General features: G+C 48.3%; 2 protein-coding genes across 3 annotated transcripts in view; one reads left to right on the top strand and one right to left on the bottom strand.

Moving 5' to 3' along the window:
- The window catches only part of PRKCSH (PRKCSH beta subunit of glucosidase II), a 124243-nt gene that overhangs the window by 48657 nt on the left and 49935 nt on the right, over positions 1-25651 (bottom strand). The gene's annotated exons all lie outside the window — the stretch shown is intronic.
- ECSIT (ECSIT signaling integrator) lies at positions 9100-25587 on the top strand. Of its 2 annotated transcripts, none has more exons than XM_082620403.1 (8): positions 9100-9175; positions 14661-14779; positions 19019-19436; positions 19655-19878; positions 24079-24136; positions 24265-24413; positions 24583-24688; positions 25249-25587. In XM_082620403.1, the coding sequence occupies exons 2-8, from the start codon at positions 14684-14686 to the stop codon at positions 25494-25496; spliced, it is 1299 nt and encodes a 432-aa protein (XP_082476529.1). In that variant the 5' UTR covers positions 9100-9175; positions 14661-14683; the 3' UTR covers positions 25497-25587. The 2 variants fall into 2 exon arrangements, with proteins under 2 accessions (XP_082476529.1, XP_082476528.1); XM_082620402.1 differs by having other exon boundaries at positions 24037-24136.

Genomic DNA, 25651 nt, shown 5'->3' with positions numbered 1-25651 from the left:
CAGGATTCAAACGCGTAGGTTCCTGCCCACGCTGAGCGGCCCGCAGCGGGCCACAGGTCGCTACTGCGCATGAGAGGACGCGCCTCGTCTAGCTCTCGGCCGGCGCCCCCTGGCGGCCCAGGAAGGCGGGGGCGGGGCCTGGCGGCATCCAGGCGGCGATGACGCAACGCGCTGACTCATTCGGCCCCGCCCCCCGGCCCGCTGTCGCTTGGCCATTTATAGAATCCGCGCCGGCTCTGAAGTCACTGCCCAGGCACGACGGGGGCGGGGTGGGGGAGCACTTGGCTTGCCCCCAGACGGGGCAACCCGGGGTCTCCCTAGGGGACAGCCCTTTTTGGGTCCGTTTGTCCCTCCAATTCTGGATCGGTGTCTCTGTATCTCTTGCAATGTCTTTTGGTCGTTCTGTGCCCGTCTCTCAGCGTCGCCTAGCCTTTTTCTGTCTCAGCCTTTGTCTCTCTCTGCGTCTCTATGAATCTGCCCATCTCACTGTCTCTGTCTTTCTCTCTGTCCCCATGTCTCCTCTTTATCTCGCCATCTCTGCGTCTCAGTTTCTGTTCCGCGCCTCTTCGTCACCGTTTTTCTCTGTGTCTCTGTATTGTCTCTGTTTCTGTCTGATGGATGGCGGTAGAGGCGGAGAGAGGGGACTTATCCCATCCCGAGGCACCAGCCCCAGGGGACTCCCCCATCACTGGCTGCCCGGTGTGCAGACCCCCCACTCAGCTCCTATTTGGCGCTTCCCAGGCCGCAGCCCCTCTGTGCCTCAGTTTGCCATCTAAATTGGAAGGATGGGCTTTAGTAAGGAATAGAGTTTCTTTTCTCGAAGAGTCCAGGACAGTCATGAAAGAAAAGCTCTGCCTTTCCTCAGTCTTAGGAGATCCCCCAGAAACTTTCTGACTCTGAGAACTAACACACACACACACACACACACACACACCTCTGCGCCTGTGTCCGGGAGAGTCTCACCCCCTTCGCTTGCCTATCTTGGCAGACCGTGTCTGCCAGCACCCCCAAACCCACCCCCTACCTAGCTCTCCTTCCCCCAGATGGCTTCTGTTTCTGGAGGGCTCACTCCATGCCAGGCACTGTGCCAGGCACAATCTCACTTAATCCTCACCACCACCCTCTTGAGGGGGAAAGTCTTAGACCCCTTTTTTGGGGGGGGCGACGCGGTGGGGCATGTGGGATCTCAGTTGCCCCACCAGGGATCAACCGGAGCCCCTTGCTTTGAAAGCACAGAGTCTTAACCATTGGACTGCCAGGGAAGTCCCTTAGACCCTTTTATAGATAAAGAAAAGGTTCAGAGAAACCAAGTCACGCTCCCAGGATCACGCTGCTTCTGCTGCTCCCACATCCTTCCACATGTATTTCTTGAGTGCCCAAGCACGCTCTCATCTTTGTAGTCCCTTCTGCCTCGACACATTTCCACAAGATGCCTGTGAGCCCTCTCCCTCATTTCTTCTGCTCAGATGTCCCCTCTTCAGAGAGGCCCTCCCTGACCACCTGCTCTAAAATAATGTATCCCACACCCCCAGACTGTGAGAGGATGGGCAGGAGGGAGCTATTCACTTAAGTGTTTGCACCTGACAGTGGATACATACGTCTGCCTCCATAAAAACCTCCATTTGAATAACTGATTTTTTAAAGTCCCCTCGGGTTTGCCCTGTGGCGCAGTGGTTAAGAATCCACCTGCCAATGCAGGGGACACGGGTTCAATCCCTGGTACGGGAAGATCCCACATGCCGCGGAGCAACTGAGCCTGCGCTCTAGAGCCTGCGAGCCATAACTACTGAGCCTGAGTGCCACAACTACTGAAGCCTGCGTGCTCTAGAGCCCGTGCTCTGCAACAAGAGAAGTAACTGCAATGAGAAGCCCATGCACCACAACGAAGAGTAGCCCCCTCTCGCTGCAACCAGAGAAAGCCCACATGCAGCAAGGAAGACCCAACGCAGCCAAAAATAAATAATTTTTTTAAAATAATAATAAAATTAAAAAAATAAAAAGCCCCCTCCACAGGACTTCCCTGGTGGTCCAGTGGTTAAAAGTCCGCGCTTCCACTGCAGGGGGCGTGGGTTTGATCCCTGGTCGGGGAACTAAGATCCTGCATGCCTCATGGTGTAGCCAAAAAAATGAAAAAAATAAAAATAAAAGAGTGGCCCGGATTGGCAAAAATCAGAACACCTCATAACAACGAATGCTGGGGAGGGTTAGGGAACATCGTTGATGGGCATGGGCAGTTTGTTGATAGCTTTCAAAATGATAAGTGTCCTTACTTTTTCTGGTGGTTACTTTTCCGTGTCAAGTCAACTGGGCCAGGGGGTGCCCAGATACTTGATCAAACATTATTCTGGGTATGTCTTCAAGGGTGTTTTTGGATGAGATTAATATTTGAATTTGCAGTCTGAGCAATACAGATTGCCCTCCCCAATATGGATGGACTTCATCAGATCAGTTGAAGGCTTGAATAGAACAAAAAGGCTGATTCCCCCGTCCAGTAAGAAGGAACTCCTCCTGCCTGACTGCCTTGAGCTGGGACATGGGTCTTTTCCTGCCTTCAGACTGGAACTGAAACACCAGCTTTTCTTTGGTCTCAAGCCTGCCAGCTCTTGGACTGGAACTTATACCATTGATGCTCCTGGTTCTCAGACCTTTGTTCTTGTACTGGAAGTACATCATCTACTCTCCTGGGTCCCCAGCTTGCCAACTGCAGATTTTGGACTCAGACTTCTCAGCCTCCATAATCACATAAGTCAATTCCTTATAATAAATCATCTCTCTCATATATATCAATATATGTATGTATATGTATTTTTTTTGTTTTTCTGGAGAACCCTACCTATGTAATACACCTTCTGAACCAGCAAATCTCTTTTTTAGAATATTCCTAAGAAGTACAAGTGTAGGTATGAAGAATCACATTTATTGCAGTGGCCTTTTAATAACAAGTCACCCTGTAGATCTATCAACAGGGAACACGTGAGATAGACAAAGATGACAGCAGAATATGCAGCACTTTGTTTCAATTAAATAAAGGTACTGTGGTGCTGAGGTTAAGTGTGTGTGTGGGCGGAGGGGGGGGGCTCTGGATCCGTATTCCATGGGTTTGGGGCATACCCTGGTGCTTCCTGGCTGTGTGATCTCAGGCAGGTGTCTTAACGTCTCTGTGGTTGAGTTTCCTCCTCTGGAAAATGGGCATATTAATAGTGTCCACTTCAGTAGGCTTGTTTCTTTTTAACTTTTTGTTTGGAGATAATTTTAGGCTTACAGAAAAGTTGCAAAAAAAATAGCACAGAGAGTTCCCAAATACCCTTCACCCTGCTGCCCCTCCTGTTGACATCTTACATAACCATAGTACGCTTATCAAAACTAAGAAATTAACCTTGGCACAATACTGTTAATAAACTACAGACTCCAGTTTTTTAACTCATGTCCTTTTTCTGTTCCAGGACCCAATCCAAGATCCCTCATGGCATTGAGTTGTCATGTTTTCTTAGACTCCTTGGTCTGTGACAGTCCCTTAGTCTTTCACGACCTTGACACTTTTGAAGAGTACTGGTTAGCAATTTTATAGCCTGTCTCTCAGTTTGGTTTGTCTTGATTAGAGTGGGGATTTTGCGTTAGTGAGAAGGATCCCAGAAAGGTGATGTTCCCTTCCCATACCAAGGGCTTATGATGTCACTATGACTTATTGCTGGTGATGTTAACCTCGGCCCCTTGGTTAAAGTGATGTCTGCCAGGACCCTCCACTGTGAAGCTGCTATTTTCTTTGAGTTGTTTTGAGGACTGCGTGTTAAAGGGTCTACATCAGGGCTTCACACATACTATTGTGCTCTGTGTTTAAAAAAAAAAAAATACCCCCTCCCAAAAAAAAAGTACATGTCTGTGTTTGAATCAACTACTTCTGGAAGGATAAATTAGAAAATGAGAGCCGCAACTGCCTCACTAGGAAGAGGAACAATGGGAGCTCTAAAGGCTGCGGCCAGGTTGGTGAGCCCACCACCGCCCACGCGTGCCTTCACCTGGACCCAGCTGAGCAGAGCGAACTGCGCCTACTTATAGCTGGGCACGCCCAACAGAGGGCAGTAGCACTCCCAGCAGCTGCCCACGTGGCTGTCAACGTGCTGGGGAGGGTGCGCTAGCCCTCCTGGACCGGCAGTTGATTGGCTGTAGCGCCTCTTAGATCGGCCAATCACAGGAATCTCGAAGGCAGATGTGCTGCGGCTGCGCAGAGTCGTGGAGGCATCCTAAGGGTGGCTGTGAGTATCTTTCTTTCCCCCTGCCACCACCCTGTGTCATGGAGGCCAAGGAATTGCAGAAGTGGCTTTATGGGAGCCGAGAAACGTCATCGCCTGGAGCCTCTGCCCCTGCCAACCCCCCATTTTATGTGTTAATCTGTTGGGGTAATTAATAGCCTAAAACCAGGGCTTTCTGGGGGAGCCCAGGAGCCCCACCACCACTCCACTCTGACCTCCTTGTATTTCCCTCAGTTCACTCCACTCCAACGGCCTTTGCAGTTGTTCCTTATGCCCAAAGGGTTCCCCAAATCTCCAGATGGTTCACTCACCTCCTTCAGGTCTTTACTCAAAGATCACCTGCTCAGTGACACCTTCTCCTAACCAGCCAGTTTCAAACTGCAAACCCCTCTTGCACCTCCTCCCTTTTTCTGCTTAACTGTTCTCTGTATCACTTATCATTTTTAAGTAGACTTTTTCAAAATTGTGGTAAAATATAGAACATAAAATGTACTCTTTTTTTTTTTTTTTTTGGCAGTACGCGGGCCTCTCACTGTTGTGGCCTCTCCCGTTGCAGAGCACAGGCTCCGGACGCGCAGGCTCAGCGGCCATGGCTCACGGGCCCAGCCGCTCCGCGGTACGTGGGATCCTCCCGGACCGGGGCACGAACCCGTATCCCCTGCATCGGCAGGCGGACTCCCAACCACTGCGCCACCAGGGAAGCCCCAAAATGTACTATTTTTAAGTGTATAGTTCTGTGATATTAAGTACATTCATGTTTTTGTGCAGCCATCACCACCATCCATCTCCAGAACTCTTTTCATCTTTCAAGACTGAAACTCTGCCCCCATTAAACAGTAATTCCCCACTCTCCCCCTCCCCCAACTCCTGGCAAACATCATTCTACTTTCTGTCTCCATGATAATTTGATTACTCTCTAGGTACCGCATATAAGTGGAATCATACAGTATTTGTCCCTTTGTGATTAGCTTATTTCATTAAGCATAAAGTCCTTAAGGTTTATCTATTTGTAGTATGTGTCAGAATTTCTTTCCTTTTTAAGGCTGAATAATATTCCATTGTATGTATATACTACATTTTGTTTATCCATTCATCTGCTGATGGACACTTGAGTTGCTTTGGCTATTGCGAATCATGCTGCTATGAACATGGGTGTGTGACTATCTGTTCAAGTCCCTGCTTTCAGTCCTTTGGGGTATATACCCAGAAGTGGAATTACTGAATCATATGGTAATTCCATTTTTAATTTTTTTAAGGCACTGCCATACTGTTTTCCATGGTGGCTGAACCAGTTTACATTCCCACCAGGAGTGTACAAGAGTTTCACTTTCTTCACTTGTTAGATTCTATTTTTTTGATAATGGCCACCCAAATGGTTGTGAAGTGTTTACATAGACTTTACAAGTATATCATACATATAGAAAAGTGTACAAATTATAGCTCAATGAATCAATTATCACTTTAAAAATATTTTTAATTGAGATATTACTTAAAGTAAAATGCACACATCTTAATCGAGAGCTCAGTGAATTTTTATATACATATACACCCATGTAATCACCATGCACAGCTCAAACTATAAAATATTTCTTTTTGAACAATTCTTAATCTGTTTATTAATATCAGCCCTTTTGTTAATTACATGTAGCATTTTACATTTTTACTTCATGAAAATATACCCTTTCTTGGAAACAGATTCTAAGTACTTGGAGAACTTAAATTTCTTTTCCTTTTTCAAATTAATTTCATATTTCCTTCTGGATCTAGCGCACAACACGTATTTGTTTTAAGTAATTAATTTGTTGAATTAATGAAAGTATTCTAATGCTTTGTTTGAGATGGCAGAATGACAGGAGGCATAAATCTAAATACCTAAATTAATACACAGAACACAAAGAATCAAGCTCTACACACAAGCAAAACAGGGACTAAAAATTGCTGTTAATTACAAAAGGTTACGTGTTCTATGTTCAAAATCACTGAGGATTCACAAGATGATAGACCAAATCATATTCTAAACAGTTCTGAAGTTGCACTTAATATTTTTTCAAGCTGCATATAGTTATGAAAATATTTCTATAGAACATGGGTCTTTCGGACTTCCCTGGTGGCGCAGTGGTTAAGAATCCGCCTGCCAAGGCAGGGGACAAGGGTTCGAGCCCTGGTCCAGGAAGATCCCACACGCCACGGAGCAACGAAGCCCGTGTGCCACAACTACTGAGCCTGCGCTCTAGAGCTCATGAGCCACGACTACTGAGCCTGTGCTCTAGAGCCCGCGACCATGTGCCGCAGCTACTGAAGCCCACGCGCCTAGAGCCCATGCTATGCAGCAAGAGAAGCCACCACAATGAGAAGCCTGCACACTGCAACAAAGAGTAGCCGCCGCTCGCCAAAAACCCGCGTGCAGTAAAGAAGACCCAACACAGCCAAAAATAAAAACAAACAAATAAATAAATATTTATTTATTTATTTATTTTAAAAAAAGAAAAGAAAAGAACATGGGTCTTTTTTCCATCTCCTCCACGAGCATGCCAGCTCCCCCAGGTCAGAAATCTTTTTTTTTTTTTTGCTTACTGCTTTTCGTCAACACTTAGAACGGTGCCTGCTACAAAGGAGGCTCTCAACAAATGCTTGTGTTTTCTGTGTGTGTGTGTGATTGTTTGTTTGTTTGCTTGTTTTGTTTTGTTTTTTTGCCACACCACCCAGCTTGTGGAATCTAAATTCCCCGACCAAGGATTGAGCCTGGGCCCTTGGCAGTGAAAGCGTGGAGTCCTAACCACTGGACCGCCAGGGAATTCCCTCAATAAGTGCTTGTTGAGTGACTCTGAGCCTTCTCGTGATGGGGTGGGCACAGCCTCAGGATCCTATGCCCAGCTTCCCTTATTTTGGCCCTGGGTCTGAGGCTGCAGCAGGATTGAGGGAAGCTCTTCCAGATTGCTTCAATCCCTTCCCACACTCTGCTCTGGGGTACTCTGAGATGGCTCCCCAGCCTCAGGCCCCGGACAGGATGCCGTATATCCGTAGAATGTTTAGGATGTCCAGGACCAGCAATAGCCAAGGTCATCACCCCTCGAATTTTAGAACCGTATCACAGTGATGCCAGCTATATAGACTCCAGCCATGGCCACACCATCAAGGCCACTGGTGAGCTTTGGGGGCAGCTCACCATACTCAGGAACCAACTGTGGACAGGAGAAGGTGGGGGGGAATCAGGAGTGAAGGAGAGGAAGGTGAATGCAAGAGAGAAGCAGGAAGACCCTCACATGCCCTCCAGACCCAAGTGCCCAAAATTGACAAAAGGCTGTGACAGACACAGACACAGACAGATGGGCATAGAATTCTACAAGGTAATGCAGCCTGTCCCGGGGCTGGAGAAAGAGGGGCGAAGGCAGTGGCAAGGTAAATTAGTCGGGCATGCCGAAGGCAGTCACATGGGGCTGTCACAAGGGACCGTTTGCAGGCTTTAAAGGTTCGGGTGAACTTCAGGAGCATTCACCCATTCGTTTACTCATTTTTGTAGCTAACATCTATTAAGCACTTCCCATGTTCCAGGCTCCATCCCTAATGCTGGGGACATCACACCAAACAAACAACCAAAATCTCCCTGTCCTCTTGGAGCTTATGGTAACCAAGCCCACAGGAGATGTTCAAAGCATGCGGGCAGAGTAGTGGGAAAGGTGGTGTCTCCAAGGGTCTTTATAGAAGGAGGAGAAGCCAAAGAGAGAAACTGCATGGTAACACGGGAACAAGTGATCTTTGTTGTGGAGAATCACCACCAGGTCTGAAGGGAGCAGGGCTCAGAAGTGGACAGGGGATTGAGGGAATGTGACCCCCAGTCGCACGCAGCTGGATCCCATCTACACAGAGCAGGTCACCAGAGTCATCAGCCACAGTCCATGGGATGGGAGGAGTGGGGGCACCACTGGACCCCCACTCTGGACATCTCTGGACAGGGCAGCTGGGGGTCTGGCATGGAGGGGTCAAGGCCCAGGTCTGGGCTCTGCCTGGGCTGAGGTAGAGACAGACAGTGGGCTGGCCCATGAGGCTCCTTAGCTGGGCCAGCCTCACTCAGAGAACCTTCCTGGAGGGATATCTCCCTCCTCTGGACATCCTCAGCAGTGTCCACCCCCTTTCCCCATGCTGCCGACTCCCCACCCCTACAGGAGCATGGAATAGGGGTGAAGTGGAGAATGTCCACTTGGGCCCAGCTGACCCTTACAGAGTGAGGTTGATGTTGATTGTCTCTACAGAGAGCAGGTTGTACCAGCAAAGGGTACTGATGATGGCCAGGGAGAGGAGGATGGCTACACACCTGTGGAGGGGACAAGGCAAATTAGGCCCCGCCCCTCTCTTCCGCGTGGCCCCGCCCCTCAAGCCCCGCCCCCGCAGGGTTGAGACAATCGATGCACAGATGGTTTAAGCACTAGCCCAGACCCATGAAGCTAGATTAGCAGAGCCTGCCACCTTCCCTAATGTTAGTGTTCAATCCTCAGCACCTGGCTCAAATGTTTGTTGAACAAATGAAGGAATCCACATCACTTCCACCTTTAATATTTCATTCCCACATTTCAGGTGGGAAAACTGGGGCTGCCAGTTGGATTCACAGGCCCCACCCACCCACCCCAAGTCCAGCCTCCCAGCCCGGGAATGGGGCACTAACTCACTCCTTCCCGGACCAAAACTCCTTAATTCCTAGGTAGGAGGTGCCGCTTGCCTCATTGCGGGCGGGGCCTGGCACATTAAGAGGCGGGACCAAGGCCTTGCCGCCTTCCTATTGGTGCTCCTCTCTTGGGGGAGGGACCTCTCGAAACTGGTGTTCTTGATTTGCTGTCTCCTTGGCGGCCCGTGACCCGGATAGTGCAACATGGCGGCGCCCAGCGGCAGGGTAGGACCGGCCGGGATTCCGCGGCCAGCCGCGTGAGTAGGTAGGTCGCGCGTGGGGAGGCAAGCGCGAACATCTGGGCCCCGGGGCGGCCCGTTCTGTGCTGGCAGTGCGGAAGGGCGGCCCCGGAGGGCCGCGGCTGCAGGGCCAGGGCACCGTGACCTTTCCGGGTACGGGGCGGGGATGTGGCGGAAAAAGCCGCCCTCTCTGTACCCGCCTCCCCACATCCCTAATCTCTAATTTTTCAGATGAGACAGCTGAGGCTCAGAGAGGTTAAAGCCTTCTCCCAAGGTCACGCCGCAAGTCAGCAGCTAGGCTGGAATTCGACCCCGCGTCTGTCCCTTTCTCCGAAGGGACTCAAAATCCTGGCAGCCAGCCTCAGAGCTGCTGTAGGTACACCCTGCCTAGGGATTAAGATTTTTAGAAGTTTTGTAGAAATTTAGCTCTTCCCATTAACTGATACTTGCTGGGTACCCACCATATACCAGGTACTGTCCCAGGTCCTGGAGACGCAGCAATAAGGGACACAAAAATCCCCGAGCTCCCCGGGAAGCCAGACATTGAACAAATCAGAAGTAAATGAAACATGTGATTTCAGATGCTAATAATTGCTAAAAATGCATTCATCAGGGTGATGGGACTTTAGATTGGGAGTGGGGCGGTGGTCAGGGAAGGCTTCTTATTTGACTGTAGACCTGAATGACCAGAGACAGCTCTGGACTGATGGGGGCGGGGTGGGGCGGCCGAGAAATTTACAGAAGGAGAAGCAAGTTCAAAGGCTCTGAGACTAGAATAAAGTCATTTTGTTTAAGAAACGGTGTAGCTGGAGCTGCCAGTACTAAGAGTTGAGTTTGGAGGGGCGGACCCTGTCTGATTTTATCTTGTGTGATATAACATTAGTGATTTTAGGCAGAGAACACTGAATTTAGTTTACATTTAAAAAGCTCCCTCTGACCACTGGGGGGAGAATTGAGTGGAGGCAGGTAAGGAAAGAAGTGTGAGGCTGGGTAGGTGGAAAGAGATCATGGACTGGAGTGGTGGCCTGCGGATGGAGAGAAATAGATGCATTTGAGGTGGATTTGGAAGCAGTCAACAGCAGTAGCTGATGGATTGGATGGGGGAGTGAGGGACACAGTGGACTCAGAATTCCCAGGTTTGTGGTCTGAATGACTAGGAATGGTGATGTCATTGGCTAGGATGAGGAGGAACAAGTTTCAGCAGGGATATAATTTGGAGCAACATAAGTTTGAGATGGCTGGGGAATACATCAAAGTGGCATTTAGGTATGGAGGCTGGAGCTCAGGGCATAGATCATCATTTCTCAGACTTTAACACACAGAGGAGAAACCTGGACTTTTGTTAAAATGCAGATTCTGATTCAGCAGGTCTGGGTTAGGGCTGAGATTTTGCATTTCTAATAAGCTCACAGATGATAATAACCAATGCAGCTGGTCCCTGGGACACACTTTGAATAGCAAAGGTTTAGATTAACGTCTTAATCTCAGCTGCATGTTACAGTCATTGGAGTGCTTTAAAATGCTGATACCTGGGGCTTCCCTGGTGGCGCAGTGGTTGAGAGTCCGCCTGCTGATGCTGGGGACATGGGTTCATGCCCCGGTCCGGGAAGATCCCACATGCCGCGGAGCGGCTAGGCCCGTGAGCCATGGCCACTGAGCCTGCATGTCCGGAGCCTGTGCTCCACAACGGGAGAGGCCACAGCAGTGAGAGGCCTGCGTACCGCAAAAAAAAAAAATGCTGATACCTGGGCCATGCCTCTAGATATTTTGATTCAGTATATCTGGGGTATGGCCTGGACAAGGGGATTTTTAAAGCTCCCTAGATAATTCTAATATGAACAAAGTTTAAGAACCATTAGAGCTGCCTACAGGAAAACAGAGAGGAGAGGAACCTCTCTTGGAAGCTGAATGATGCCTTAGGGTAGCAGACAGATAAATTCAGAACGTGGGACTCTTTGCAGCCTTATTACTCAAAATGTGGTCTCCAGACTAGCAGCATCAGCAACACTTGGAAGTTTGTTAGAGGTATGGTCTTTGGCTCCACCCCAGACCCACTGAATCAGAATCTGCATTTTAACAAGATCTTTGGTGATTCATCTGCAAATTCAAGTTTGCAAACATTGCAAACTTTAGAGAAGGAAGCAGGTCTTACTGAATGGTTGGGAAATAGACCTGGGTGCTAGGAAGAAAATCAAGAGTGTCAAGGTGGGAGGAGGACCTCACCTATGCCAAATCCTTCTGAGAAATTGAGCAAAATGAGCCAAAGAAATAACCACTGGCTTTGTTAAATGTAGAAGACACAAGGAGTCTTTACAGGAGAGGTGTCAGTGGAGTGGTTGGGGCAGCAGCAAAGTTGGAGAGAGCGAGGAGGGAACACAGCATGTAGACATCTCTTGGGAGAAGCTGTGCTATAAATGGAGCAGAGATGTGGAGCAGAGGCGGAAGAAGATGCTAGAGAAAGTTTAAACGGTAATAAGAGTGATCCAAATACTTCCCAACTCATTTTATGAGGCCAACATTACCCCGAAACTAAACCAAACAGACACGACAAGAAACGAAAACTACAGACCAATATCTCTTATGAACATGGATACAAAAATCCTCAACAAAATGCTAGCAAACCAATTTTAGCAACATATAAAAAGAATTATACACCATGACCAAGTGGAATTTGCCCGAGGAATGCAATACGAGTTTAACATTTGAAAATCAGTTAATGTAATGTACCATATTAATAGATTAAAGGACAAAAACCACATGATTAGTTTGATAGAAGCAAAAAAAAAGCATTTGACAAAATCTGATGCCCTTTCTTATAAAAATACTCAGCATCTAGCAATGGAAAGGAATTTCCTCAACCTGATAGGTCATCTGTGAAAAACCCACAGCTGACATTGTATTTAATGATGAAAGACTGGATGCTTTCCCCACTAAGATCAGGAACAAGACAAGGATGTGCACCCTGGCCACTTCTATTCAACACTGTACTGGAGGTCCAGCAAGGACACTTGGGCAAAAAAAAGAAATAAAAGGCATCCAGATTAGACAGGAAGAGGTAAAACTAACTCTGTTTGCAGGTGACATGATCTTGTATGTAGAAAATCTCAGGGAATTCAATTTAAAAAAAAAAACGATTAGGACTAATGCAAGTTCAGCAGGGTTGCAAGATACAAGATCAACACATAAAAATAAATTGTGTTTCTGTACACTAGCAATGAACAATGTGAAAATGAAATTATACAATAGCTTCATAAAGAATAAGATACTTACAAATAAATTTAACAAAAGAAGTAAAGGACTTCTACACTGAAAACTGTAAAACATCATTGACAGAAATTAAAGAAGATCTAAATTAATGGAGAGGTATCCCATGTTCATGGATCAGAAGACAATATTATTAAGATACCAATATTTCCCAAACTGTTCTACAGATTCAACACAATCCCTACCAGAATCCCAGCTGGATTTTTTCCAGAAATTGACAGCTGATTCTAAAATTTATATGTAATAGTGAGGGATCCAGAATAGCCAAATAATACTGTAAAAGAAGAACAAAATAGGAGGACTTAACACTTCCCAATTTCAGAACCTACAAGCTACAATAATCACAACAGTGTGGTATTGGCATAAGGCTCAACACATAGATCAAGAGAATTAAATTGAGAGCCCAAAAGTACACCCTTACATTTATGGTCAATTGATTTTCAACAAGAGTGACAAGGAGAAAAAAAAATAGTCTCTTCAACAAATAGTACTAGGACAACTGGATATCTACATGAAATGAACCCCTTCCTCACACCATTCGCAAAGATTAATTCAGAATGGATCAGAGGGGAATTCCCTGGTGGTCCAGTGGTTAGGACTCTGAGCTTCCACTGCAGGGGGCACGGATTCCATCCCTGGTGGGGCAACTAAGATCCCCACAAGCCACGAGGTGTGGCCAAAACAAACAAACAAAACTTCTAGAAGAAAACATAGGAGTAAATCTTCATGACCTTGGGTCAGGCAATGGTTTCTTAGATAAAACATCAAAAGCACAGCTACAAAAGTAAAACAGAAATTGGATTTCACTGGAATTAAACATTTGTGCTGCAAACAATAACATCAAGAAAGTGAAAGACAATTCAAAGAATGAAAGTATTTGTAAATCATAAGCTTCTAGTATCCAGAATATATAAATAACTCAATAATAAAAAGATAAATAACCTAATTTTTAAATGGACAAAGGATCTAAATAGACATTTCTCTGAAGAAGATACACAATGGCCAATAAGCCCATGAAAAGATGCTCATCATCATCAACTTTTAGGGAAATGCAAATCGGAACCACAATGAGATACCACTTCACACCCATTAGGATGTCTGTAATCAAAAAGAAAGACAACAGCAAGTATTGGCAAGAATGCAGAAAAATTGGAACTCATACATTGCTGGTGGGGATGTAAAGTGGTGCAGCCACTTCGGAAAACACTTTGGCAGTTTCTCAAACGATTAAACACAGAGTTACTATATGTCCCAGCAATTTGATTTCTAAGTATATACCCAAGAGAAGTGTAAACATGTGTTCATACAAAAGCTACACAAGTGTTCATAGCAGCAATAGTCATATAGTCAAAAAGTAGGAAGAACTGCAAGTGTTCATCAATTGAATGGATAAATAAAATATGGTTACACCCATATAATGAAAAATTATTGGCAATTAAAAGGAATGAAGTCTGATACATATTACAACGTGGATAAACCTTGAAAACATGTTAAGTGAAAGAAGGCAGTCACAAAAGAGCCCATATTATATGATTCCATTTATATGAAATTCCCAGAGTAGGCAAATTTATAGACACTAGATTAGGGGTTGCCTAGGGTTGAGGGTGAGGGGAAATAGAGGGACTGCTAATGGGTATAGGTGTTTTTTGGGGGGGGGTGACAAAAGTGTTCTAAAATTAGATTTAGTGGTGGTTGCACAATTCTGTGAATATACAGTTGACCCTCGAACAATGTAGGGGTTAGGGGTGCCAACCCTCCTCACAGTTAAAAATCCAAATATAACTTTATAGTCCGCCCTTCATATCCACGGTTCCACATCCTTAGATTCAACCAACCACATGTCATGTAGTACTGTAGTACATATTTACTGAAAAAAAATCAGCGTGTAAGTGGACCCATGCAGTTAAACCAGTGTTGTTCAAGGGTCAACTACTGAAAACACATTGAATTTTGTACTTAGGTTCAACTGTATGGTACACAAATAAAGCTGTTAAACAAAACAGAATGATCTGGTAGAGAGGGGGACGAATGCAGGAGCAAATTCCTCAAGATAGTGAAGGGTTTGGCCCAGAAGAACAGGGACCCTTGATTGTAACAGTCACTGCTGCTCCACCTTGTGCATGAGGAGACCAGTGGAGCTGGTGAGTTAGCCATGAAGTCTGGGATGTGACCTCTGCCCAAGAGAGGGGTCCCATTGCCTTTAGCAGGTGGGGTACCAGGCTGATGCTCTTTCTTCTCTCTTCCTAGGTGGTTGTCCAACCGGCAAAGGCATGAGCTGGGCCCAAGCCATCCTGCTGGCCCGGGGCCTCTCTCGGGGCTGGGGAGGTATCTGCAGCACTGCCCTCACTGGAGCCCCCTTCTCTCAGGTAACTGCCAGTCATGGGGTGCAGAGAGGCAGGCAGGCCTGGGATTTGCTCACAAGCCCTCCCAGTGAAGCCAGCTCCAGGTGGCGGGGGTGGGGGTGGGGGGGTCTGGGCTGGCCTGTCTGCTCTGAGGGCCAGTTGAATGTCTCTTCTCCTTTTAAGAAGTGTTGGTGCCCCCATGAGTGAGGGGCTTGAATTTGAAATCAAGAAGGTCTGAGCTAAGTAGATTTGGGTGGTGACTCTGGGTGACTCCTGTATTCACTTGTAAAGATGTGAATTGAATTTCATTCCTTTACCCTAAGTGACTAGGCTGATCAACGGCCATAAATTATAACAAGGATGGTGATGATGGTGACAATATTAATAGCTCCCTCACTGAGCACTTCCTCTGGGCCAGGCCCTGTGCTATGCATTTCATTTGCATTATCTCATTTGTGGTGTCTCCCCTTCTTTGGAGCATTCTAGAGCTTCCTTTCTGCTTTCTGCCCTATGCACATACCACCTGTAGTATTAGTTGCCTACACTTTCACTTTATTTATTTATTTTTAATATACATTTATTTATTTATTTATTTATTTTTGGCTGCATTGGGTCTTCATTGGTGCGCACAGGCTTTCTCTAGTTGCAGTGATTGGGGGCTACTCTTCATTGCGGTGGCTTCTCTTTGTTGCGGAGCACTGGCTCTAGGTGCGTGGGCTTCAGTAGTTGTGGCATACAGGCTCAGTAGTTGTGGCTCACGGGCTCTAGAGCTCAGGCTCAGTAGTTGTGTCACACGGGCTTAGTTGCTCTGCAGCATGTGGGATCTTCCCGGACCAGGGCTCGAACCCGTGTCCCCTGCATTGGCAGGCGGATTCTTAACCACTGCGCCACCAGGGAAGTTCCACACTTTCACTTTAACTGAATGCCTTTTTTTAAAAAAACATCTCCTTACCTAAGCAGGATATTGGGATGGTTATTGGGTGCAGCAGAACAGAGGGCTCCAATCTCAGCTCTGCTGCTTTGCTGCTGTGTGGCACCAGGCATCTTGTTTCATCTCCCAGGGCCTCAGTTTCCTCATCTCTAAAATGGGTACACGAAGAGGCACTCCTTCAATGGACAGTTGAGAAGAGTAAATGAGCCTCACTCTCAGAAAGTGCTCAACAATGCCTGGAACATAAGAATATTCCATAAGGGACTTCCCTGGTGGTCCAGTGGTTAGGACTCTGCGTTCCCACTGCAGGGGGCCCAGGTTCCATCCCTGGTAGGGGAACTGAGATCCCTCAAGCCACACAGCCCAGCCAAAAAAAAAAGAAAAAATATTCTGTAAATGTTAGCTCTTATTAGCCATATATTTGAAAAGATGCCTTATGTATAACCATTCTAATTTAAACATTCAATTTAAATGAAAATAAATCTATTAGGGTACCATCTAGAGCAGGGGTTGGCAAACTTTTTTGTAAAGGGTAGGACAGTAAATGCTTTTGGCTTTGTAGGCCATGTGGTCTCTGTCACAACTACTCAACTCTGCCACTGCAGCACAAACCAGCCCCAGACCAGACATAATGAAGGCATATGGCTGTGTTCCAATAAAACTTTATTGACAAAAGCAGGCAGCTGATTGGATTTGCCCCACAGACTGTAGTTTGCCAACTTCTGTTCTAGAGGGATCTGACCTGCTCCCAGCAGCATGCACTCCCCACTCTGGGGAACAAGATCTCCTTGACCCAAGGGAGGTACAATCATAATAGATGGGGAGAGAGGCCTGAGCAGTAGAGTGGGATGTGGGTATCACCGGGTGGAGGACAGTCAAGCCGAGGCTCCTGCTGACTCCAGAATCTGCATTTTCTTTTTTCAACTCAATTTTTTTTTTTTTTTTTTTTTTTTTTGGCCATGCCACGCGGCTTGTGGGATCTTAGTTCCCTGACCATGGATTGAACCTAGGCCCTCAGCATTGAAAGCATGGAGTCCTAACTACTGAATTGCAAGGGAATTCCCTCAACTCAGTTTTTGAAATCTATCTTTTAAATAGGTAATTACAGCAGACAGTATAGTTCAAAATTCAAAAAGTTCTGAGGCTATACTGTGACAAGGGTCTCTCTCTCTCTTGCCTGGCCACCGCTTAGCTCCCTTCTCTAGAGGCAAGATGTTGCCCACTTATTGTACTTCCTTCCAGAGATGTTTTTCACAAAAGCAAAATATATGTATCCATACAGTCGATTCTCATTATTTATAGTAACATTCTAGAAAGTCACTGCATACGCTGAATTAGCGAATACCAAACCATTGCTGCCAGGGGAGATACGGGATAGGGTCCCTGTGAGCCTCAGGTCATAACATTTTCATCAACCAGTTAATCATAACCTTGTTGTATGTGTGTTTCTGTTTAAAGACATTCTTTTGGGCTTCCCTGGTAGCGCAGTGGTTGAGAGTCCGCCTGCCGATGCAGGGGGCACGGGTTTGTGCCCCGGTCCGGGAGGATCCCACCTGCCACGGAGCGGCTGGGCCCGTCAGCCATGGCCACTGAGCCTGCGCGTCCGGAGCCTGTGCTCTGCAACGGGAGAGGCCACAACAGTGAGAGGCCCGCGTACCGAAAAAAAAAAAAAAAAAGACATTCTTTTTTCTTTTTTCTTTTTTTTTTTTTGAAGTACGCAGGCCTCTCACTGCTGTGGCCTCTCCCGTTGCGGAGCACAGGCTCCGGACACACAGGTTCAGTGGCCATGGCTCACGGGCCCAGCCGCTCCGCGGCATGTGGGATCCTCCCGGACCGGGACACAAACCCGTGTCCCCTGCATCGGCAGGCGCACTCCCAACCACTGCGCCGCCAGGGAAGCCCAAGACATTCTATTTAATATAGATTTTTGATTCATTAACATTGAACTCATGGCCAACAGCACTATAACTCATGCCTGAGCTTACCTACCACATGTATCTTCTTTAAGGAACAGCAGGGCTTTCTTGCACGTAGGAACACTAGGCAGGCTTAGGGGTCCTTTTCAACCACAAATCAACAAAAAAGATGCAGAAAACAGGGCTTCCCTGGTGGCGCAGTGGTTGAGAGTCCGCCTGCCGATGCAGAGGACACAGGTTCATGCCCCAGTCCTGCAAGATCCCACATGTTGCGGAGCAACTAAGCCCGTGCGCCACAACTACTGAGCTTGCATTCTAGAGCCCGTGAGCCACAACTACTGAAGCCCACATGCCTAGAGCCCGTGCTCCGCAACAAGAGAAGCCACTGCAATGAGAAGCCTGCACACCTCAACAAAGAGTAGCACCCGCTCGCCACAACTAGAGAAAGCCCACGCACAGCAACGAAGACCCAACACAGCCAAAAATTTTAAAATAGTAATAAATTCCCACTTGTTGGGAATTCCCTGGCAGTCGAGCGGTTAGGACTCAGTGCTTTCACTGCCGGGAACCCAGGTTCGATCCCTGGTTGGGGAACTAGTTCCCGCAAGACATGCAGCACGGCCAAAAAATAAAATAAAATAATACAATATAAAATAAAAGGACACTTGTTGACAGCATGGGGGCTGATACAAGAAGGCCGAGCATTGCCTTGTTCCATCTCAGCTGGAAATATAGGCGCTGGGCAACTCAACTTTCCACCCCCCTGCACGTGTCTGCAAATGGCCAGAAAGTGCCAAGAGTATTGGCTTTGGGAGTATAAATGAATTTTAGCAAGTAGGCAAATTTGCAAACATGGAATTCGCAAATAATGAGGACCAACTATATATAAGCTGTTGTTTTCTTTTTTTTTTACACAAATGGGAAGCTACTGTACACACTGTTTCATACCTTGCTTTTTTTTCATTTAATGATATACCTTGGGGCTCACTCCAGTCACACAAGACTTCCTCAGTGTGCCTTACAGCGGTAGGTGCTCCTTGTCCGGGTTCTTGGCCATTTGCTAAGTTATTTCCTCGCCGATGCACATTTGGGCCATTTCCACTGACGCAGCAGATGCACAAAAGTCATTTGGTGCAGGTGCTTTTAGAACTATCCGATTTAAATACCAGATGCAGGATTGCTGCGTCAGAGGGTGTGTGTTTGTCGTCGTGGTGAACATTGCCTCCGTCGGGGCGCTACCATTGCTCTCTCACACTTTGTGATGGTGCCTGATCATGGGTCTGTAACCCGCGCACCACACTGCTTCAGAGGCCCTTAGGGAGGCCTGCTGGCACCTTTCTGAGCAAAGAGCCAGTGCGGCAGTCCCCCCGGGGGCACTGGGAGACCCACATTCCAGCAGTGGTTCTCTATCCGCAGGTGCCGCCCCAGGCCCTGCGGGGCCTCCACTGCAGCACAGCCGCCCACAACCCTGACTCGTCGCTGGTCCCACGCCCACCCGAACCCCCGAGGGGGCCGGTCAAGGCCCTGGCACCCCACGAGGAGCTGTTTAGGCAGGCGCCAGATGGGGTGCGGGACAAGGCGAGCTTCGTGCAGGCGGTGCAGAACTTTACGCAGTACAACGTGCACAAGCGGGGCCACGTCGAATTCATCTACCTGGCCCTGCGCAAGATGCGGGAGTATGGTGTCGAGCGGGACCTGGCTGTCTACAACCTGCTGCTTGACATCTTCCCCAAGGAGGTCTTCCGGCCTCGCAACATCTTCCACAGCATCTTCCTCCACTACCCACGGCAGCAGGAGTGCGGGATCGCTGTCCTGGAGCAGATGGAGAACCACGGTGAGGCCAGCAGGCCAGCTCAGGCGGGGGCGGGGGCCACCTCCCTCTCCAGGGTCTCGGGGCCCTCCATGGCTCCTTGGCTCTGACTCCTCTCCTCTCTCTCTGTCTGGCTTCGTCCTCTGCGCGCCCACCCCCATCTCTTGCTCATCTCTGTCTCCCATCATCCCTTCCCTCTTCTGCTCCCTCCCTGAGGCTCAGCCTCCATCTGCCTGGCACAGGGGTGATGCCCAACAAGGAGACGGAGTTCCTGCTCATTCAGATATTTGGACGCAAAAGCTACCCCATGCTCAAGTTTGTGCGCATGAAGCTGTGGTTCACCCGCTTCAAGAATATCAACCCCTTCCCCGTGCCCCGGGACCTGCCCAAGGACCCAGTGGACCTGGCCAGTTTGGCCCTGCGGCACATGGAGCCCGACCTCAGTGCCAGGGTCACCGTCTATCAGGTATCCACCCCGTCCACATCCTCGGCCGCCTCTGGGGCAGGGCCCCCTTTAGTAAGCCCAAGTGATTGTGGTGAGACAGGCCGTGATTCGCTGGCAGAGCCTCCGCTAGAGTCCAGGGCCCTTGGCACAGCTTGACCTCTGACCTCGGCCCCTCTCCCCACATTCACTGTATTCCGGACGTGGCTTTCTGTTCCTTGAGCAGTCTGTGGCAGCTCCCTCCTGAGGCCTTTGTGCTTGCTGTTCCCTCTGCCAGGAACACCCTTCCTCCGGGACTTCACTTCCTTCAGGTCTGAGTTCCACCGACCTTTCGTCAGGACCTCTTTCCTGACCACCCTGGTTGAGCCTGGTTCCCCGTGACTCAGTTTCACCTGTGTCTCCCAAGGCCCAGCACAGGTTCTGGCACAAAGCGGACATTCCACAGCTGCTTGTCGAATGACTAAATGAAATATTCCCCATATCCTGGGGGTCCCACTCATGCCGGGCCACACGGGGGACCAGAAGAGAGCCCCTCACAGCACTTGTCGTCTGGTCCTAGAGGCAGACCCCAGTTAATGGTTTCCCTCAGAACTGCTGGTTTGGAGATGGAGAAGCCCTGGGGGCTGCAGGAGCCCAAAAGGGAGCAGGGAGGGCTTCCTGGAGGAGGTGAGGGTGAGCTGGGCGCAGGCAGAACAGAAGAGGTGAGGAGAGCATTCCAGGCAGAGGGAGCAGCATGGGCCAGGGCTCGAGTGTGGCTGGGAGTGGCTGGAGATGCTGAAAGGGCTTCCTTTGGCCGGAGCAGGGAGTTGGGGTGAGAGAGAAGAGGCATGTAGGACACCGGGTTAGTGATGAGAGGGCCACGGGGAGGTTTTAAGAAGAGGAGGGTTAGGGTGCAAGTCAAGTTTCTGGAAGGATTTGCGCTTTTGAAAGCGCCCCTTGGGGGCCGTGTGGATGGTGTTGGATTGGGGGCAAGGCGAAGAGGACAGAGGGGCTAGGAGAGTGGTGATGCGGTGTCCCAGTGAGAGAACATATTGCAGAGGAAGTGCAGTTTTTAACTCATTTCTTTGTTTTTTAAAGTAATGCATTAAAAGGAATTCCCTGGTGGTCCAGTGGTTAGGACTCTGCGCTTTCACTACGGAGGGCCTGGGTTCCATCCCTGGTCAGGGAACTAAGATTCCACAAGTCGGGCGGCACACCGCCACCCCCCCCCCCAAAAAGAGTAATGTATTAAAAAGCCAAACAGGGAACTGCATGGGTTCGATCCCTGGTCGGAGAACTAAGATTCTGCAAGCCCATGCGGTGCAGCGGGAAAAAAAAAAAAGCCAAACGGTACACAAGAACACACAGTGAAGAGTTCCCCTCTCGTACCCTGACCCTTTAGCCCCCAGGCTACTTCCCCAGAGGTGACCACTTCCATGCCTCCTTCCCAAGAGATTTATGCATTTGCATGCAGATGTATACTTTATTTTTTGCATATATATCCTTTGTATTTAAATATCCCTTTTTTCCCATTTCATTATTAAAAGTGCATACAGAAGGGTTGAAAACATGGTAAAATGATCACCTACACCACCTAGATTTTTTAAAAAACTTTATTGAAGTATAGTTGATTTTAAATGTTGTGTTAGTTTCTGGTGTACAGCAAAGTGATTCAGTTATATATATATATATATATATATATATATATATATGTATACATACATATTTTTTCAGATTCTTTTCCATTATACTTTATTACAAGATCTTGAATATAGTTCCCTGTGCTATACAGTAGGACCTTGTTGTTTGACACCACCTAGATTTAGCATGGGAACAATCCAAGTATCCATCGAGAGACTTGTCCATGTCCACTGTGGCACCTCAATCAAAGACTGGTGAAAAAAGTGAAAGGGTGAGGCATGCACGTGGTGTAGTAAGCCACCTAAAGTGTGAGAAGGGAGGAGAAATAAAAAGGCATATATCTATTTGTTTATTTTCACAAGAATAAATAATGCAGGGAATTCCCTGGCGATCCAGTGGTTAGGACTCAGAGCTCTCACTGACAAGGGCCCGGGTTCAATCCCTGGTCGGGGAACTAAGATCACGCAAGCCAGGCGGCGTGCTCAAAAAATAAAAAAATTTTAAAAATAAGTAATGCAAAGATAAGTCAGATATGGGTAAAAATGGTCATCTCTGGGCGGGCAGAGGAGATGGGGGTAGAGAGAAAAGGAATGGGAGGGAGACATCTATTTAATATGGGTTGGCTTCTAAACTATGGAAATGTTTAGACTATCAAATATATATATAGGGCTTCCCTGGTGGCGCAGTGGTTGAGAGTCCGCCTGCCAATGCAGGGGACACGGGTTCGTGCCCCGGTCTGGGAAGATCCCACATGCCGCGAAGCGGCTGGGCCCGTGAGCCATGGCCGCTGAGTCTGCGTGTCCAGAGCCTGTGCTCCGCAACGGGAGAGGCCACAACAGTGAGAGGCCCGCGTACTGCAAAAAAAAAAAAAAAAAAAAAAAAAAAATATATATATATATATATATAATCAAAAAAGAGGGGAAAGAACCCGCCAAAGTTGAAAACAAACACATGTGGCTAAATATCCAATTGACAGCATAACCACTGAGAGAAAAAAATTCTGAGTCACTGTTGTCTGACATCCTTAGTGGCCTGCATTCTGAGAATCCTGAACTTAATCCCCTAGCGTTATGGTCAGCTGTAATATCAGAATCATTTATGTATATTGATGGATAAGTCAAATAAGCATGTGTATTACTTGTAATAGGAACCAAGATTTTGACTGTGAGAGAAAAAGATATACAATCAAAATGTTAAAAAAAGAAAAAATCCATAGTGTTAAATTTGAAATGAAAAATCGGTATAAATATATTGTCCAGTAAAAGGGCCCAGGAGCAAAACCTACACTTTTAAAGATGTTTCTCCAATGGCAGCGCATTATACATACACATATTCTGCACCTCGCCTTTTGCTGTTCTCACTTAATAATATGGCTGGGAGCCCCTTTTTTTTTAATTAAGTATTTTTGGATTTTTTTTTTTGATGTGGACCATTTTTAAAGTCTTTATTGAATTTCTTACAGTATCGCTTCTGTTTTATGTTTTGGTTTTTTGGCCGCAAGGCATGTGGGATTTTAGTTCCCTGACCAGGGATCGAACCCATACCCCCTGCATTGGAAGGCGACGTCTGAACCACTGGACCGCCAGGGAAGTCCCAAAGGAGTCCATTCTTTTTAACCTGAAAGGGTGGAGGATATGTGTGCCAGCAGTTGTCCACTCATAGGTATTTCAGTCAGAGTATGCACATTTTTTTCAAAAATGAATTTCATTTAGTTTTGGTTTTTGTTTTTTAGCCACGCTGCTTGGCTTGCAGGATCTTGGTTCCCCAGCCAGGGATTGAATCTGGGCCACCACAGTGAAAGTGTCGAGTCCTAACCACTGGACCACCAGGGAATTCCCTCATTTAGTTGTTTTGTTTTTTTTTAAGACTTTTTTTTTTGATGTGTACCATTATTTTTTTTAATCTTTCTTAAATTTGTTACAATATTGCTTCTGTTTTATGTTTTGATTCTTTGGCCGCAAGGCATGTGGGATCTTAGCTCCCCAACCAGGTATCGACTCACACCCCCTGCACTGGAAGGCAAAGTCTTAACCACTGGACCACCAAGGAAGTCCCTCATTTAGTTTTTAAAATCACATTTCAGAGTGTAAAATTAGAAAGCTACAAAAGGCTATTCTTTCCCTCCCTGCCGTCCACAGAGGCAAACACTGTGACTTGCTTCTTGTGTCTCCTTCCTGGCATATTCTGTTTGCATGAAATTCTTTTCCTTTTTTAAATTTCACATGCACTGAGCACTTAGCACGTGCCAGGCATCGTTCTCAGCATTTTAGAACCATCTCAACTAAGTGCTGTTATTGCCCCCATTTTGAATTCGGGAAACTGAGGCACACGGTGACTTAGCCAAGGTCATGCGGACAGTGGCAGAGCCAGGATTTTAATGCAGGTGGGCCAGCTCCAGGGTTCCCTCCATGTGAGTATATCCAGGGTCAGTGGCTCTTACCCAATTAGATAGAAGCAAGAAGGCGGTGGGCTCGAGTGATTGTGGGAGGCCCAGTAGACAGACCCAAGAGGGGCCCTGAATTCACTGGAATCCCCATTTCTCTCTCCCGGGCTCCTCCGTAGGGGCTGTGGGGCCACAAGCTTCCACCCCAACTTTCTTTGCAGATGCCTTTGTCCAAAGACTCCACAGATGCCACGGATCCCACGGAGCCCCACATCATAGGTAAGGTCCTGCGAAGGGAGGGAGGGAGCGAGCGCCGGGTTCTTAGCAGTCCTGCTGGGTGGCCTCCCTGGGCCTCTGGGCACAGCCCCTCAGCCAGGACGCCCCGGGAATGTGTGTCTCCACACCAGGAATCCAGAGTCCTGATCAGCAGGCCGCCCTGGCCCACCACAACCCAGCCCGCCCGATCTTCGTTGAGGGTCCCTTCTCCCTGTGGCTTCGAGACAAATGCGTCTATTACCACATCCTCAGAGCTGACTTGCTGCCCCCCGAGGAGAGGGTGAGGACCCAAAGCGGGAGTCGGGGGTGGTAAGAGTGAGTTGGCTCAAAGGTGGGGAGGGGGGTGGGGGGATGGGAGGGCAGGGGCCGGGGGAGAGGCGGCAGGTGGCTGCAACATCCTGGGCCTCTGACTCTGCCTGCACCTCCCCTCCCCCCCGCCCCCGGGTTAGGAAGTGGAGGAGGTTCCAGAGGAGTGGAACCTCTACTACCCCATGCAGCTAGACCTGGCCTACGGGAGGAGCAGCTGGGATGACTACGAGTTTAACATCAATGAAGGTAAAAACTGGGATGGGTAGGATTCTGAACACTGCACGGGATGGGGTGCCACCTCTGGAGTCGAGGGATGGGGCCCAGGCTGAGACCTACTCCAGTTACACACACACACACACACACCACCCCACCACCACCTCCCCCCACGAAAGCACAAAACTCACCGTTCAGGGGCTCCAGACCTGTCAGCCCTCAGTCATTTCCTCCTTCAAACATTTATGGAGCACCTCTGTGCTGGCTACTGGGCATGACCAGGACAGGCCCAGTCCCTTCCTTCAGGCCAGCGGTGGATCAGACAAGTTACATCTTGGGGTCCCAGGGGAGGAGCACACAACTCAGCCTCAGGTGGGAGTCAGGAGGATTTCCTGGTGGAAACTTGAGCCAGGAGGTGTCACCTAGGTGAAGCGTGGGACAGGCAGGCTAGGCAGAGCATGTGCAAAGGCTTGGACACACACAAAAGGCAAAAGGGAGTTTAAAGCCCCCATCCTTGGCTTGGAAGGGGTGTGGGCTTGAGGGGGCTGCCCCAGTCCCTACTGCACAAACTGAGGGCCTGTCTCTCCCGACAGTGGAGGAAGGCCCTGTCTTCGCCATATGCATGGCGGGTGCCCATGACCAGGCCACGCTGGCCAAGTGGATCCAGGGCCTGCAGGAGACCAACCCAGCCCTGGCCCGCATCCCGGTGGTCTTCCGCTTGTCAGGGTCCTCCGGGGAGCTCCTGGCATCCTCAGGGCTGGAGGAGCCACCCCTGACCCCACCCGAGGATCAGGAAGAAGAGGAAAACAATCACCAGCGACAGCAGCAGAGCCAGAGCTGAGCCTGAGCAGTCACAGGAGCACAGGCTGTGGACTGGTGTGAAAGCATGAGATGACCTTTTAGTGTACAGCAAATAAAAGTTTTCCGGCTTGGGGCTGCCTTGCCTCCTCTCTGGCAGTGTAGCGTCCCTGCCCCTTTAATGCCTAGTGTCACGTC

The sequence above is a fragment of the Mesoplodon mirus genome, assembly GCF_964341445.2.
Source record: "Mesoplodon mirus genome assembly, chromosome: 5".
Lineage (NCBI taxonomy): Eukaryota > Metazoa > Chordata > Mammalia > Artiodactyla > Ziphiidae > Mesoplodon > Mesoplodon mirus.
This window is presented reverse-complemented; position numbering and strand designations above follow the sequence as displayed.